The sequence below is a fragment of the Diplodia seriata genome, assembly GCF_021436955.1.
Source record: "Diplodia seriata strain FDS-637 chromosome Unknown scaffold_9, whole genome shotgun sequence".
Lineage (NCBI taxonomy): Eukaryota > Fungi > Ascomycota > Dothideomycetes > Botryosphaeriales > Botryosphaeriaceae > Diplodia > Diplodia seriata.
This window is the reverse complement of record NW_027117316.1, coordinates 1,184,241-1,200,374: the sequence shown is the minus strand read 5'-3', so window position 1 is coordinate 1,200,374 and position 16,134 is coordinate 1,184,241. Positions and strand designations below refer to the sequence as shown.

The 16,134-nt window shown below is 56.8% G+C and overlaps 6 protein-coding genes across 6 annotated transcripts; 2 read left to right on the top strand and 4 right to left on the bottom strand.

The window, feature by feature from the left end:
* Positions 1-853: 853 nt before the first annotated feature.
* Positions 854-1,609, bottom strand: SLS55_008797 (uncharacterized protein; the record flags this gene model as incomplete). The annotated part of the gene is made up of 1 exon (XM_066780202.1): positions 854-1,609. One exon carries the CDS (start codon positions 1,607-1,609, stop codon positions 854-856), a length of 756 nt encoding a protein of 251 aa, XP_066629431.1.
* Positions 1,610-2,535: 926 nt separating this feature from the next.
* Positions 2,536-3,814, top strand: PPH1 (Serine/threonine-protein phosphatase PP2A catalytic subunit; the record flags this gene model as incomplete). The annotated part of the gene is made up of 6 exons (XM_066780201.1): positions 2,536-2,697; positions 2,780-2,821; positions 2,877-2,982; positions 3,032-3,565; positions 3,619-3,691; positions 3,742-3,814. 6 exons carry the CDS (start codon positions 2,536-2,538, stop codon positions 3,812-3,814), a joined length of 990 nt encoding a protein of 329 aa, XP_066629430.1.
* A 4,177-nt stretch (positions 3,815-7,991) lies between these two features.
* On the bottom strand, positions 7,992-8,805 carry ras1 (the record flags this gene model as incomplete). The annotated part of the gene is made up of 4 exons (XM_066780200.1): positions 7,992-8,224; positions 8,288-8,563; positions 8,620-8,734; positions 8,794-8,805. The coding sequence occupies 4 exons, from the start codon at positions 8,803-8,805 to the stop codon at positions 7,992-7,994; spliced, it is 636 nt and encodes a 211-aa protein (XP_066629429.1).
* Positions 8,806-10,037: 1,232 nt separating this feature from the next.
* On the bottom strand, positions 10,038-11,034 carry SLS55_008794 (uncharacterized protein; the record flags this gene model as incomplete). The annotated part of the gene is made up of 3 exons (XM_066780199.1): positions 10,038-10,674; positions 10,727-10,893; positions 10,951-11,034. The coding sequence occupies 3 exons, from the start codon at positions 11,032-11,034 to the stop codon at positions 10,038-10,040; spliced, it is 888 nt and encodes a 295-aa protein (XP_066629428.1).
* Positions 11,035-11,425: 391 nt separating this feature from the next.
* SLS55_008793 (uncharacterized protein) lies at positions 11,426-12,169 on the top strand (the record flags this gene model as incomplete). The annotated part of the gene is made up of 4 exons (XM_066780198.1): positions 11,426-11,428; positions 11,502-11,604; positions 11,745-11,875; positions 11,975-12,169. 4 exons carry the CDS (start codon positions 11,426-11,428, stop codon positions 12,167-12,169), a joined length of 432 nt encoding a protein of 143 aa, XP_066629427.1.
* Positions 12,170-13,255: 1,086 nt separating this feature from the next.
* Positions 13,256-15,294, bottom strand: SLS55_008792 (uncharacterized protein; the record flags this gene model as incomplete). The annotated part of the gene is made up of 3 exons (XM_066780197.1): positions 13,256-13,607; positions 13,688-15,121; positions 15,185-15,294. The coding sequence occupies 3 exons, from the start codon at positions 15,292-15,294 to the stop codon at positions 13,256-13,258; spliced, it is 1,896 nt and encodes a 631-aa protein (XP_066629426.1).
* Positions 15,295-16,134: the final 840 nt, after the last annotated feature.

Below are 16,134 nucleotides of genomic sequence, written 5' to 3'. Positions count from 1 at the left end.
AATAGGAATCATAGTCTTACTGCTGTCATAATCAACAGTATATCCGAACCAGAGAGATTTCAACAATGCTCACTCCAGAAGTATAAATGATGGGCAAACGCGTCTTCAAGTACCAACAATCTTCGACTTTCAGTCAACCAAGGCTAGAGGCGAATGATCTACATGTATGCGAGGTGTGAAGATTCCAGATGCCAGTCGCACCGGAGTGCTTTTGTTTTGAAAGCGAGAAAATATCAGTGGAATATAGGTTCACAACGCGTTCGTATCCTCAGTCCCTCCTTGTTATAGGAGATACTGGGGCGAGCGAGGTCACTGGCGAGAGGAATGCTTCCCTTAAGGGTGCTAGAGGTCGTCAAAATGGTCGTTGGTTGCAAAAGCCGAAAGGCCTCGGGTCGCTTCGTATGTTACGAGTATCGTCCGTCGCTTGGTCGATGATGAGTGCAGAACGGGAAAGGACACAGCTCTAGATGATCACTTTGCAGATGGCTCGCGGTCATTATGATATTTGTTCATATGCTTGAGTGCATGTACAAAGTAGAAAGGGCTCTTTTTAGTCATCCCATTTTTCACATGGCGGTTCCAGGATGGCCGTTGCTACAGACGACAAGGGGTCTGGTCGTATATCGAATGACCAACGGATGCCAAAGCAAGCCGCGTGCAGAAGGACATATCTGGGCACAACATGCTACAAGGCGAGTACCCAACCGAACCGTCAAAATCGCAGGTATTCTCCGGCTTTCACAGCTTCGGGTGGCAGCAAAGTTGCCTTGAAGACAAGAAGAATCAAGTAAAGTTGGATGTTCATTCATCGTTATTTCATTCCAAGATCAGCAGTGTGCTCTAAATAGCCAATTCAAATCTGCTTGCTCTTGAGATACTCCAAGATATCGTCCCGAACAGCAGCTATGAGGAAACCGTCATAGGACTTCTCGCCCACCGTCTGCAGTACCATTGCGTCGGTCCGTTCGTCTTGTCCGACCTTCTCGACGAGTAGCCTGCAGCCCGCAACTCTGCTGTTGGCTTTGGCGAAGTCCGGATCGACGAGGGCGCCCTGTCTGACAACGTTGTCCACGATTAGGCAAGCGCCAGGAACGGACATGTTTGCAGCGTGATCAAAGTAAGTCCAGTTGTTTTCCTTGTCTGCGTCGATGAAAGCGAGGCCAAAGCGCTCCCTTTTCCCCTGGTTGACTTCCTCGACAAGCTTGGCCATGACATCGGAGCCGCTACCAACGATCACTTCAACCCGGTCATCGACGCCGGCAAACTTGTGGTTTTCGCGAGCAACAGCGGCATGGTGTTCGTCGACCTCGATGGTGGTGACCTTGATATCCGGGCTGGCATGGGCAAACCAAATGGAGCTGTATCCGCCCAGAGTGCCGCCTTCGACAACATGCTTCGCTCTCAGTAGCCGGGCTTGCAGCATGAGGAATTTCCCCTGTGGGCGAGAGACGGCAATGTCGGGCAATCCCTTGGCTTGCGAGTTCTTCTCGGCATGATCGAGGGCGTCGGTCAGCGAAGGCCCAAGGCGTGCGTCGAGATGCGATGAAGTGTAGTTGTCGACGGGCTCCCACGAGCCGAAAGAGCCATACGCATACTTGTCGCCGGACATGTTGGATGTGTAATGGGTGGGGACGTGACGATGGAGACGCGAGAGGCAGTTGCAAAGGCGGGTTCTGCGACGCGACATCAGCGGAGACTCCGAGATTTATACTTGTACTGCAAGGCAACAGCGTGTCCTGGCGGTCCGCGGGGTTCGGCATCGGCATCGGATATGTCGTAATCGGAGCACTGGTGAGTGTTGCGGCATCGGCGTGCTAGCCTACGTCCTAAGTCCGAGGGGAGGTGGGGTGAAAACTAAAGCCCGAGCCCGCGCCCACATGCCGCCTGGTGTTGAGTGCTGCGAGTGTGCATCTTGGAGCCTAAATTCTGGCCTGCATGTCGCGCTTATCAGGAGCATGCGTCGGGTCTGCGCTAGGCCATTGGATAGCTGGAAGCGCAGGATTGGGAGGCGGCCATGGTAATGGCGGGCCAGGGCGGTCGCCTGGGCGAGGAGAGCGCCAGGCACAGCGAGAAAAGCCGAGCAGGAGCGGGTGGCAGTGTGGACGGGACGGTGTGCAAGTGGTTGGCAGCTGGCTTCCATCTACCTAGGTTTGCTTCAGCGGCGCCCCGGAAAATCGTTGCGGCGGCTCATCCAGGCTTGGCAGGCAAGCGTGATTTGCGTCGCGCTCCAAACAGACAAGCCTGGGCGCTGCACGCACGCCGACACCACGCCCGCCGCTCCCCTCGACCTCATCCCAAGGCCCGCTCCGACTCGAGATACCCCAGCTCCGCCGAGAGCCCACTCACCTCACTCCCCGAACGCCTCGCCGACGCCTCCATCCGCTTCTCTCGCCTCCCCCCACGTGCCCCTCCCGAAACACCAGCCCGACCTGGACGTCATTTCTTCCTAATCCGGGCTGCGACTGCAACCCGCTCGCGACCAGCTCTTCTTCAAAGACTGCCGCATCTCCCACACCCCCCACACCCTAGAGCACCATGGACACCAACATGGAGGACGTCGGAAAGCTGCCCGAGCCCAGCCAGCTGTCCTCCCTCAAGTCCGAACCCACCACCATCCCCACGCTGGATGGATGGATCGAGAGCCTGATGAGCTGCAAGCAGCTCAAGGAAGAGGACGTCCAGCGACTCTGTGATAAGGTACCCCGACTCTTTGACCCACTACAGCCCGTCCGCTCGCCAGCGGGCGCGCATCCGACAGGAGCTGACGTGGTGCGTCCAGGCCCGTGAGGTGCTTCAGGACGAGTCCAACGTCCAACCCGTGGTAAGTGACTGCTGTGCCCTCGCGCCCGGCACCCAATTACTCACCTTGCTGTCAGAAATGCCCCGTCACTGTGTGCGGCGACATCCACGGCCAGTTCCACGACTTGATGGAGCTGTTCAAGATCGGAGGCCCCAACCCCGACACCAACTACTTGTTCATGGGTACGCATCCCGTCGCTTGCACGCTGCTGGCCGTTGCTCATTGATGCAGGCGACTATGTCGACCGTGGCTACTTCTCCGTCGAGACGGTGACCCTCCTTGTTGCGCTCAAGATCCGCTACCCCCAACGCATCACCATCCTGCGTGGCAACCACGAGTCCCGCCAGATTACCCAGGTCTACGGCTTCTACGACGAGTGCTTGCGCAAGTACGGAAACGCCAATGTCTGGAAGTATTTCACCGACCTCTTTGACTACCTCCCCCTCACCGCTCTCATCGACGGCCAGATCTTCTGTCTCCACGGCGGTCTCTCTCCTAGCATCGACACGCTCGACAACATCCGCGCGCTGGACAGGATACAAGAGGTGCCTCACGAGGGTCCTATGTGCGACCTTCTCTGGTCCGACCCCGACGACAGGTGTGGCTGGGGAATCTCGCCAAGAGGTGCGGGTTACACCTTCGGCCAGGATATCTCGGAGGCGTTCAACCACAACAACGGTCTCACGCTCGTGGCGCGCGCCCATCAGCTGGTCATGGAGGGTTACAACTGGTCCCAGGATAGGAACGTCGTGACCATCTTCTCAGGTACGGAGTCCACGGCAGCATTAGCGACCACAATCATGCTGACTCAGATCTAGCACCCAACTACTGCTACAGATGCGGTAACCAGGCCGCCATCATGGAGATTGATGAGCATCTGAAGTACACCTTGTAAGTCTCTCCACCCACACTCGGCAATGCTCTTTCTAACTTCTTCACAGCCTCCAGTTCGACCCGTGCCCGAGAGCTGGCGAGCCGATGGTGTCGCGCAGGACGCCCGACTACTTCCTCTAGTTCTGTGCCCTTGCTTATACGAGTAGAAAAAGCGTTCGGGAAGGCGCGTTTTCCATTACGAAGAAATTACACCTCTTTCTTGCATGAATGGCACTCCCACGGTTACAATGGTAGACTGTACATATGCATCCGGCAGCCTATCAAAGAATCAGCGAAAACGATGGCGGAGCGGGAACGGGATTGCGTCCGCTTCTTAAAGAGATGCTAATATTGATTTCCTTTGGTTCTGCGTATTTGTCTCGGTAATCTGTGGGTTTCCTTTCATGCCAATTCTGAGGACGCGGCATGGTCACTGCGGAGAGTAGCGTGACGAATCGATTGTACCTGGTTCGTGCGAATAAGGAGGTTCTGCAGGACGGTAAGGATAGGGTACTCATGCAAGGGCAAGGTGCAGCAACGCCGGCGCCGCTTTTGGCTCCGCCCTTGAACCCTGTCGTTTCCAGTCAAGCTTGAAACCTTAATGCTGCTTGAGTAACGGCCGTCTATGATTTTGAAAGCTGGAAGCTTGTGCGATCTGGGGTGAACCGGTGAACCCCGGGCGTGCTTACGTAGCCTTGTTTGCTAGAATGCTTGACTGACGTCATATTGTTCCTTTCACGCTTCCCCGGTTCCCGTTCATGGTGAGCGACGATTCTTCGTTTGACATTGGTCCCCCAGGCTTGAACGTGGTCGTGAATCTAGCCCAATGTTGTTGCCCAGACAGAAGAACATGGCAATCTCTTGTAACAAATCATTAGTCTTGATGCGTTAACTCGTCGGTCGTAGATGTCTTCCGCTAGCCCCATTGCCTGCTGTTGTCATCGGTCTCAGGTGTCAACACAGTGTCGCAGCAGGTGACAAAGAATCAAGCCCACCCGCATCTTCCTCGTAGAGGTATCATACCATGTTTGTATAGGTGGTTGAATCCAGTGAAAGTAAATGTGCGCATTCAAGCCTCACTTTTGCGGCCGGATAATGGATTCAGCTACCGATGATAACGATGACAACAATGACTGCGGAGAGAGCTCGTGTTCATCTAAACAAAATTTTACTGACAAGACCGGTCTTACGTGCATTCCATTGCTAGTTACCGTAATTGTGGTGAAAGCGTGTGTGCTACAAAGTGGAATTCGTGAAGTGATTCCGGTCCGTGTTGACAAGAGTGTTGATTGCAAACTACCATTGTCGGTTGAGAGGACTGCTTTCCCTAACCTTGAGAGGATACCAGCATATGACTTGATACTATACAAGCTGCTCTTTGATACGCGTCCCTCTGAATCTATTTGTAATACCAGCCCGATGGACTACGCGGTGCCGTCTGGTCGAGTTCTCGAGATGACGTGTGTGCTCAGAGGAATATTGGCCAATGAGTAGAAATTCTCAATCTTTTAGACTTCCCGGAGATGGTTATCGGCGACCAATATTGGAAAGGTCACGTCAAGGTTCCGAAACCCAAGATGGGGAACGAAGGAAAAAAAGTATCAAGACGCCACAGCATAAGTAAAGCTCGCCGACATAATTCGAGGTTTGTTAGACCTCGCAATAGCCCAATCATCCACGAGCAACCCCGCAATGATTAACACAATAATCGATAGATCAGCTACTCTCTCGCGCGTGATGAGATACGTTAGCTACATTAGCACGCTCGGCCTCTATTGGGCCACCGCAGCTCCGCTTCGGGGCAACCGCGCGGGAAGCAAAGGGCGCCCAGGCGCACTACGACTGGCGCCGGCTGCTTGTGCAACCACACCAGAAACGGCCCCGGAAACGGTTCTTATCCTGACGTCAGGCGCCAAACGTCGCGGTCGCGGCCTCGGTCCCGGTCCCGGTCCAAAGCCACCATACCCGGGCGGCGCCACGCAGGACCCGACCCATCGTTCACTTGCAGAAACAACTGTCTCGCCCCGCGTTGGCTTACCGAATCCACGGAACCACCAGCCTGTCTCTTCCCCTCCGACGCGACGCGACGCAGGCCGTCGAGAAGGAGGACTAGCCGCACGTACTTGAACGCCGAAGAACCATTTCCATTCGTCGAGCCGAGCCATAGTCGACCGGAAAACAACGCGCTAACATTGTTGTGTTCTCCACATGCCGTTGTCCGCAAACGGTTGAAACGGCATGAAGCACAGAGCTCCTGCAACGCCGCCACGCTCCCGCACCCTCTTCCTTTCTTTTGTAGCCGGATGGCATCTGTCGTCTCGGGCCTGTGGGGCGGCGGACTGTTTCATCATCGGCAAGCTTCGTGAAGGGTCCACAGCGCTGTCTACGCGACCTGTCGAGAGCAAGGAAGCTAGAAAGACTATGAGACCGAGACACAGACCAACGGAATATGATAATGCACAGCCTTGTCTCGCACGAGGAAAGGGAGCGGGAAAGAAGCCAAACACAAAGATTGGCGAGCCAACAAGATTATAAGGACCATGATTTGCTTCGCCAGCCGAACAAGAAGAAATGTTAAAATGGTTTGCTCTGAATCCTCAGGATCATCCTTCGCGAGCCCCTCTCCGTCCCTCCGAAAAGAGCGCCCCACGCAGGACGAAACTCGGGTCGGTGTGTGTCTGTTGTGTGTGGATGTGTCTGTGTGCCAAGTCACCGGTAGTCGAGCAGAGTGCGCTGGCAAACAGCCGAGCAACCGGAACCCCGATAGTATGATCACCCCCGCGTAGATTGTTGCGTGTTTCGGCCGCTGAAGGATGGAAGGAAAGGAGAAGGGTGCGCTGTGTGGCCAGGTCTCGTGACGAAAGGGGAGGGGGCACGCCCCGTCAAACACGCCACTTTTTGGTTTTTCGCCGCTCTTGCTCGTCTACTCGTTGAGCGGGAAAGGAGAAGGGAAGGGTTGTTAGGAAAAAAATAATAACGGTTGGTCGTACGAACCTATGACGCAAGCAGGAGCGTTGCGAACGACGTCGTAGCTGCTGAGACACGTCGTTGAAACCTGCAAGGTGCCTCGGAAAGATGGCCGAAAAAGCAAGTCGACCCGAAGAGCGTTGGAAAAGCAGGGGGAAATGCAAACGAACAAAAAAGAAAGTTCTTCGGGCGGACGTCACGAGAGGCGGACGAGGGACGAAGGAACAGGGCGTAACTAGCGGCCAGAGTCGGGCGTGCAGGATTGGCTCTTCGCTTTTTGGTTTGATTCTTCAATTGGCACTAGTCTAACATAACGGTTGGTGATATGGTTGTGCGGTAGCGACCGAAAACACACTAAGTAACAACTAGAACACGAGCAACTACCAAGGAAAAACACCTTATCAAACGGCCGCAGATGGTACAACATCAAACTCCCACAACGTAGAGACGAGACAGGGTGCCAAATCCACACACCCATGGTTTGAGAGGAAAGCGTCGGAGGGAATATGCTTTGATGGGGAATACAACAACGCTCGCAACTCTGGGTGTGCCTGTGTTGGTGTGTGGCGAACAACGTGCTTTTACAAAGTCCCAAGGAAAGAGGAAAAAAAATAAAGAAACAAGGAAATCTGAACTCCGTCATCCCTGCCGTGCAAATGGAGAGAACCGGGCAGGCCCGGCATTGCTTGTTCATGCTCGACATGTCGCCTTTCGACGCTGCTTGCAGCGACTCGGCGGCCGTTGGTCGTCGTTGGCCGTTCGTCCATGCCTTCTCTCCTTCTCCCGTTCGACGACAATTGGGGCAGCAACTCCCAGAGCGAGGGGAATCCATGCGTGCCGGGCAGCCAGGAAGACAGGAAAAAGGTAGACAAAAAGAGAAGCGGGAGCCACATAAGAAACCCGCCTGTGGACGAAGAAAAAATGACTAATGGGCTTGCTAAGCCGCAGTTTGGCATTGGAGCCTGGTCCAAAAGGATTAGAGACAAGCGGGTGAGAAGAAAAAAAGTAACAGAGAGGAAAGGGAGATAAAAACCATTCGTGATCCCTTCCGTCCGTGCCAAAGTAAAACAAAGTTAAACAAAGTTAAACTGCCAATAAGAGTGCTGTCAAAAGGGGATTTTCGCTCGTCTCTTCTCCTCCCAACCGTGCTCCGGGCAGAAAGTAGAATAAAAAGGTAGTAGTGCTTTGAAAAGCATGCATCCATGACCCTGTGGCGGCTACCACATCATTAAATCTCCCCAGCGGCAGCCAATGCAAAAAGGATATTGTTCACCTGCCCCAACTCTTTCACCCCAAATCAAACCAAATCAGCGGTGCGACGTGACGACGGCGCTTCGCATGCGGGCCGTTTTTACATGACAGTGCAGCAGCAGCCTTTGCTCTCCGCCTCACCGTCCATCTCCATCTTGCCCGAGGGGCCGTTGCCACCAGCGGCAGGGGCGCCTGAGCCGTACGACGACATTTCCCTGTTGTATCTCCTGATCTCCCTGACGAGGTCGTAGAAGGCGTTGTCGACGTTGATGCGGGATTTCGCCGACGTCTCAACGAACTTGCATCCGAATTGCTTTGCCAAGTTTTGGCCCTCTGGTAATAGCGGTGACGATCAGCGCTCGGGCCCCCCTTTGGGCGGGAAGACTTGGGACTAACCTTGTGTCGAAACCTGCCTCTCCGCCTCCAAATCGCACTTGTTGCCGACAACGATGATGGGGAAGTAGTCCTTGTCCTTCACACGCAGGATCTGCTGCTGGAAGGTCATGATTTCTTCAAACGACTGCCGCGAGGTTATCGAGTAGACGAGCAGGAAGCCTTCGCCGGTCCGCATGTACTGCTCGCGCATCGCCGAGTACTCCTCCTGGCCGGCGGTATCAAGCACATCGAGCAGGGCAACCTCGTCGTCAACGACACACTGCTTGCGGTACGAGTCTGCGAGCCGGGCGTCAGTCAAGAAGGCGGCAGGCCGGGACAAGGGGGGAACGCACCTTCAATGGTCGGGTCGTACTCGTCGACGAAGTGGCTCTGGATCAGCTGGATGGTCAAGCAGGATTTACCCACGCCTCCGCCGCCGACCACCACCAGCTTGTATTCTCGGAGAAACTGCGTTGGGGTCAGCCATTGGGGTCGCTCGCAGGACAGGGGGGCTCGCGGCGGCGCACCTTGGAGGCCATCGTGTGTGCTGTGGGGGGATGGAGAGGAACGCGGTGGTGCGGACTCCGGGCGCCTGTTTCGCTAAAGGGCTGCGGCTCGGGGGAGGAGAACGCTAGACAAAAGAGCGGAAGGAGGGCGACACGAGGAGCTTGTGCTGCTGCGGCACGTGGCGGGACTCTGGGGGTCGCGCTGGGCGGCGGTGGTGGTGTGCGTTGGGAGAGCACGGAGAGGGTGATGGGAGGGAGTGGATGGCGGCGGTGGTGTTGGACGGGAGGTGGTCGAGCTCGGGGGGTCTTTGTCGATGTTCTCTGATTGATGGCCCGGGCCTACACCGCAGCCCAGTGCTTCGCTTTTCCCTACCAGAGCGACTCGGCAAGCTGCGCTCCAATTCGATAAGAGACACCACCCCTCAGCGCCAGGGTTCAGGCACGGCGCGCCTCGCAGCGCAGCAGGCATAACCGCCCGCCGCCCGCAGCAGCGCTGCGCAGCCTGCGCCCGCCAGCCCACCCACGCCCACCGCCCATTGCCGTGCCACTGCTCTGCCCACTGCCAGCGCCCGAGCAACACGCCTGGCGGCCCTCGCCTGCGCACGCCTCGCGCCAGCCCGCCACGCGGGAAAAGCAATTTCTCTGCCAGGTGCCAGCCATGTCCGACGCACCCACAGCTGCCAGCGCTAGCCGGCGCCTGTGTGCCTGCGCATCGACGCTCGCCCCGATCGCCATTGCCAGCCATTGCTGCCACTGCTGCGCGCTCCCATGCCACTAGGTCCGCCCGCCCGGTTCGCGCCGCTGGCTCCGCACTGCTGCCATGCTGCCAGAGGTCGGCCAAGCGCGCGTTGTGCGGAGCGCAAGCCAGAGTGCAGGTCACGTTGGGCCATCTGCATGCGCGCGACGTTGCAGTATGCCGCCGGCATCACGCCCAGGGACACCCTCGTTGGCACTGGAGATCCAAACGCTCCGCGCTGCGTTACCTAATGCCCGCGCTGCCCTTATCGACGCGCGAACGCGCGCTGCAGTTCCGCGCGACGAACCCTCGCTGCTCCGCCGTCTTCCCATTCGCACGGGGCGTGCCCGAGGAGGGAACGCTGGTCTGGTCTGGCACGCCTGTCGCTTGGCGCTGCGCCGTCCGGGGTCGTGCGTGGAGCCCTGTCACACCTTCTCGAACAAATGGCAATTCTCCTAGAAGCAGCCTTACGGCGCCAGAAATCCATTCGTAATCACACGTTCATCATCACACGCGCACATGGCGCCCTCTAGCTGCCTGCCGGCCTGACCGGCTCGCTCTCCGGTCCGTCGTCTTCGCCCTCAATCGACACCCGCTTGCCTTGCACCTCTTTCTCGACCTCGGGCAACAGGCTCTCCATGTACGCTCGGTCGCGTCCCACGAGCGTCACCGAGTTGTGCGCCTTGCCCCACCGGGGATAAGAGCCGACCTTAATGCCCCTCGGCTCCACTCGCTGCGCCAGCTCCGTCAGGAACGGCGCGACTGCGCTCTCCGCCATTGGCGTGGAGATAATGATCCGATACACGCCCTTGCCTTCCGGGTCAGTCAGCCGCGGCAGCAGTTGCGGCTTCAGCGACTCGAGTAATTTTTCAAACAGCCTTGGAACACCGGGCAGGATGTGGATGTTTCCGTTGACCACACTGATGGGCACCCACAGCGAGTCGTCCACGAACACCACCTGGTCGCTCAAGTCCTTGGTCTCGTCGATGGGCAGCTCCACCATGCGCTTCTTCGCCGTAAGCGCCGGCGAAGGCACGTCCCAGCTGAAGTTTGGCTGCGAGGGATGCGGCTTCGACAGCCGTTTCATGCGCTCGAATGCTTCTTCATGCAGCACCAGCGGGAGGTTGAAGGCCTTGGCTATGGATTGGTAGGTGATGTCGTCGTGCCTGCAAGCCGTTAGCCTCTCGTCAGCAGCATGCCCGTTTCCTTGCTACCTACGTCGGACCTATGCCGCCAGAGGTGACCACAAAGTCATAGTTCGTAGACATGCGCCGGGTGGCCTCGATGATTTCGTCCTCGTCATCGGCAATGACCTCGATACGCTTGAGTGCGATGCCCAGCTTGAAGCAGTATTTGGCCAGGTAGGCCGAATTGGTGTCGACTGTCTGCGCAGCGTCATTTCAGCAGCGCTCAGTGGATGCCCAGTGCAAGCGGATGCTCACCTTGCCGCCTAGCACCTCGTCTCCGATGATGAGACATGCCGCTGTGTGGATCATGCTCTTGCCCTGCGCGTTCGTTGCGGCCATGGCTGGTGACGTCTGTATCGGGCTCACGAAGCCGGTCTTCGGAGCTGCAGCTGCAGAGCGGTGCGCGTAGTTGGGGAGCGGGCGGGTGAGGTGTCGCGCAAGCTGGTTCAAGCGTCCGAACATGGGTTTTGAGCAGCGGCGTGCGGTGCGAAGGACGACGGCAGGTACGGCTCTCGATCACCAGGCGCGATACTCCAGTACGTACACGCGCTGGCGGGCGCACGGCGAGTCAGGCTGTGGGCCGCCCCGCATCGGCGTCGGAGCGCGTCACCACCACCAAGCTGCCCCTCAAGGCTTGACCTCTTCCCCGACGTCAGCGCCAGCCCTACCGCACCACCGCAGCTGCCCCCCTTTCTGCCCAAGGCTTGTTCCGCCAGCTATAGGCACCACCATGGTCAGTGGCATATCACGATCTCCTTGTCCAAGCGGCACTGATCTCGCTTACACGGCGCGCCGGTCACCAACAGTCCTCCGAAGCTCGCCTCTTCACCTTCTCGACCGAGACCAAGGACAAGCTGCGCAAGTTCCGCCTCGGCACTTCGCGCGCAAAGGACCCTCAAGCTGTCATCTGTACGCAAGCTTCGCCGTCCTCCTGAGCCCGAAAACTCCTGCTCATAGCGCTCCTCCTCTCCTATTCTAAACCCCTGCTGCCCCACCGCGGCGCACCACGACCCTCGCTGAGACATGGAACTTTCCTCTCCCGCACGCAGACCAGATCGACAAGAAGACGCTCGAGATCCACCAGTCCGACAATGAGGTCTACAACAATCTGCAGGATATTGCCGACGAGCTGCCCGACAACACGCCGCGCTTTGTGCTGCTCAGCTACCCCATGACTCTCGTGAGCATCCCCGCTGCATCCAGCCTTATCGCATGTCTTATCGATATAATCGAGGCCGGCAAGGACTTGGCGACTGACGTAACCGCTGTCCGATGTTAGGAACCATCTGGTCGTCTAGCCGTCCCTTACGTTATGATCTACCACCTGCCCACAACTTGCAACTCCGAAATGAAGATGCTCTACGCCAGCGCCAAGGAGCTGATGCGCAACACCGCAGAGGTTAACCGCATCATTGAGATTTCTGATGCCGAAGAGCTCGAAAGCATTGAAAAGCAGCTTGGGAGTGACGCGTGATTTATGTCCGGAATGACGGACGTGCGGATTGGGTTAGGGTAATAGCACGCTGGGGAGATCGGCAAGCATATTGGAATAGTAGAAGGCAGACGGGGGGCGTTGGGACTTCATATAGGGCCCGAGCACCGAACGCACAAGCATTTGAGGAGCATTTGCGGCGCGGATTTGCGGTTGAGCTGACAGTCCACGAGTCATTTGGTACTTCTAGGCTCCCAATCGCCTGTGATCTCCGGAAATTGAGCTTACGCCTCCGAAAACTGCAGGTTCGTTGGTTGGGAAACTGCCTGCCAGGTCCGAGCAACGTCTTGGACATGTTGCGGGCGGCATTGGCATTGGATACAAGTCTCCAATATATCAAGTGATGAATGAGTGTTCGAGTCATATTTGCTTCGCCCTGGCCCCATAGTGTTCTTTCTGAACTACTAGCGCCTCTCAGATACGCGTTGAAGCCTATCGCGCATCCTTGACCAGGTGGTGCCGCGGCCTCCAATCTCCCTCGCCTTCTCACGCCCCCCCAATGGCACACGAGTCAGGTCGTCCGGTACGGCCAATTTTTCTAGTCGAGGTTCTAGAAAAGCTTAAAAAGTAGCTCGCTCGGAGCTTGTGCCTCCACCACCAAATGAGTTCAAACGATCCCCACTTTCAGATAGCACAGCGGATGAGAAAAGTATTGGGCGCATCCGCATCTGCCTCAGAGACATTGCACAATGTTCATGTAGTAGGCAATCATTTCGCCACTCACTGTGACACCGATTTAGATCAAATTGAATTCGCTCTCACTCAACTGAAGTGCAAGTGTTGCTGCGACAGTTAAGCCTTTAGATACGCTTAAACATACGACGACGTCTATTAAGAATGCCGTGTTCATTAAAGTTCGACTAGAGTTGTCTAACCTAAACACTTTCCACTCCCTGTATTTTCGACCAGAGGTGGGTTGGGCATCGGTATATGCTCATGAAGTCATTGCGGACGTTCCTCGTGAAAGACAGTGCCCACTTCTCTCAGACACACCGCAAAAGATAGTCCACCACTCTACTCTTTCCTCTTGAACACTGCCCAGATACTCAAGGAAAACTTTGTTCCCATCTAGTTGCTGACGCTCTTACTCCTCGCCTGGTCGCTGGCGAGGTGCTCGTCGAACTTGTACAGCGGTTCGAGTGTGGCATTCTTGTTGAGGAAGACCCAACGGTTGATGAAATAGGGCAGTGCCTTGGTCACCTGGTAGCTCATATGCTTGCGGGTCGGCACGGCAAAGACGTAATCGAGCTCCTCGAGCGTGCGCTGCTTGGTCTCGGGCACCCACAGGAAGATCATGACGAGTGCGGTGAGGTTGAGGCCAGCGTAGAAGCCGAAGGCGCCGGTGACGGTCATGACGGCGAGCATGCGCGGAAAGGTGATGGATAGGACGGCAGCCCAGAAGAGGCAGGTTGCGACGGCCCTGGAGAAGAATGTGGTCAGTGAACAACGTTGGGTGTGGGGGTGTAGCAGGACGGTAAAAAAAAAAAAAAAAAAACTCACCAGGACATGCCAACCTCACGATGGGACAAGGGGAAGACCTCAGCGGAGTATGTAAACGGTACCGGGCCTTCGCCAGGGGAGTAGAAGCAAGCGAATAAATAAATGAACATTGCCACTAGGCCCAGATGCGCCGGGCTGCTGGCCGGGATCAGGAAGCATAGGCCGGCTGCGAGCAGCGTCCAAGCCATTTGCGGAAAGGTGAACAGCAGCAGGTTCCGTCGTCCGAACGTATCAATCGTCCAGAGGGCGGGAAAAGCGAAAATGAAGTTTATGAGTCCGAAACCCCATGAGGCGAGAAGCGCCTCCAAGCGGCCAGCGCCAGCAGACTTAAAAACCGTGCTCGAGTAGAACGCGATAATGTTTATTCCGCACATTTGCTGTGCAAGCATGACGACGAAGGAGGCGAGCGTGGCGCGGCGGACGCGTGGAATTGTGAAGAGCTCGAAGAAGCGGGTGATATAGTTGGACTTGCCAATGATTTCAGACTCAATGGACAGCTGAGCATGGACATAGTAGAGATCACGAGCGGCCTGAAGAGGAGTATTGCGCAGGCGGCACAAGCTTCTGTATGCTTTGGCGTAGCGTCCCTTCTTCATCAACCAGCGGGGTGACTCGGGGCAAAAGTAGATGCCAACGACGAGTGGCACTGCGGGGATGAAGGCGCTGCCCAGCTGCAAACGCCAGGCAATTGCGCCAGTATTGTAAACTGCCAGGTTCGCGCAGAAGCCGAGGAAGATACCAAACGCAGTCCACATCTGCCAGGACATGACGAGACCGCCACGAATGGCGGCAGGGACATTCTCGGCGGCGTAAATTGGGACGGTCGAGGCCTTGGACCCCATGCCAATACCAAGGAGCAGACGAGTGACGAACAGCTGAGGCCAGGTCTGGGAGAGACCGGAACCGATAACCGAAAGGAAACAGAAAACGGCCGAGAAGAAGATGGTGCCACGACGACCGAAGTAGTTGTTGAGCGGGTCGCTCAACCAGCAGCCCAAGAATGCAGATGCCAGGTATGGTGCGGCGTTAATGATCCCGACCAGCCAGAGGTTGGTGGCATAGTCGGGGTTGGGGATCGTCTCAGCGTCGTCCAGATATTCGGCATCAGAAATCCCGAAGGCTTGCGGGAACGAAAGGTTGGCGCCATTGGAGCCCGTCTGGTCCCAGCCTTGGACGGCTGCGCCGACAGAGCAGAGGATAACAGTGAAGTAGAGGGCCGTCGGCTGGCGCCACTTGTGCGTCACTTCGTTGCGGAGAGCGTCGAGCTCGTCGGATGTCATGCCCTCGACGGACTCGAACTCGGCGGGGTCCTGAGCCACAAGCGCGCCACGCTGCAACAGGGCGAGTTGGTCGGTCATATCATATTCCTTGGCGAATTCCTGGACCTGGTAGAGTAGCGTCTCCTTGGGGATACCGGCAAGCGGGTTCTTGATCCTTTGTACATGTACGTCAGCAACGTCACTTCACAAGCACATAAGGTTGCTGCCCGGAACCTACTTGGCTTCAATGTTGCTGTTGAGGTTGACATCGTCGGAAGCCTTCTCGGTGGCGTCGATGTGCTCGGTGGCCGACTTCTCAGCATTGCCCTTGCTGTCGAAGTCCGACATGGTAGGCGAAGTGGCTGTGTGGACGACGCCGAGTACGGTGTCTCGTATTTTAGGGATTGTTCAGGTTGGGTCTGGCGGGAACGGGAAGAAAGAGATTTGGGTTGCGCGGAGCTGGGTGCAGCAAACAGAGAAGGTTCCACGTGCTTCTGCCTCAAAGAACACTTGGTGGGTAGGAGGCCAGCGTGAGTGAGGAAAGAGAAAATTCTCCTTCGTCAGCTCGAAGACCACGAGAGAGAGGAGCACGGCTTCAACCAGGGCGTGCCGGCGGGCCTGACATAAATACCCGTCGCACGACGCAGTACAGAGGACATGGGCATGGTTACATGGGGCGGGAATGGCTTATCGCAAGGATGCCATGGCGTCCCAATCCAGGCTGGCAAGTTGTCTAACCCGGAGCAGAGTGTGGGTTACGGCAAATTTGGTGTGTATGGCCGGGTGCTGGCAGCTTGGGCCTTGGGGGTCTCAAGGGATTGACATCCGGATCGGCCATACTTGGGCTGGGCCCTTCCTCACAGGATCAAGAGCAAAGGGCGAGGGCACGCGGGAGAGTGCAAGCGGTGTCAACCGCCGAATCATGAAATGAACCGGGCTATTGCAGAGTCAAGACGCTCATCATCCCTACCTTCGGCCACACCTAGACCTGAAGCCACTGTAGCGCGGCTGGGGCCCCGCAGGCCGATCGCAGGTCCATGGCGTTACACCAACCAGAGGGCCTGAGGGACGCCTCAGTCCAGAGCTCACGGCTGGGTGCGCTGAGCCGCAGAGGGTAGCACTCTTCACTCCCTTTCTGCCGCGCTCTCACCCGCGTCGCCGCATGTGGCGGCAGGTTGCACAGCGCCC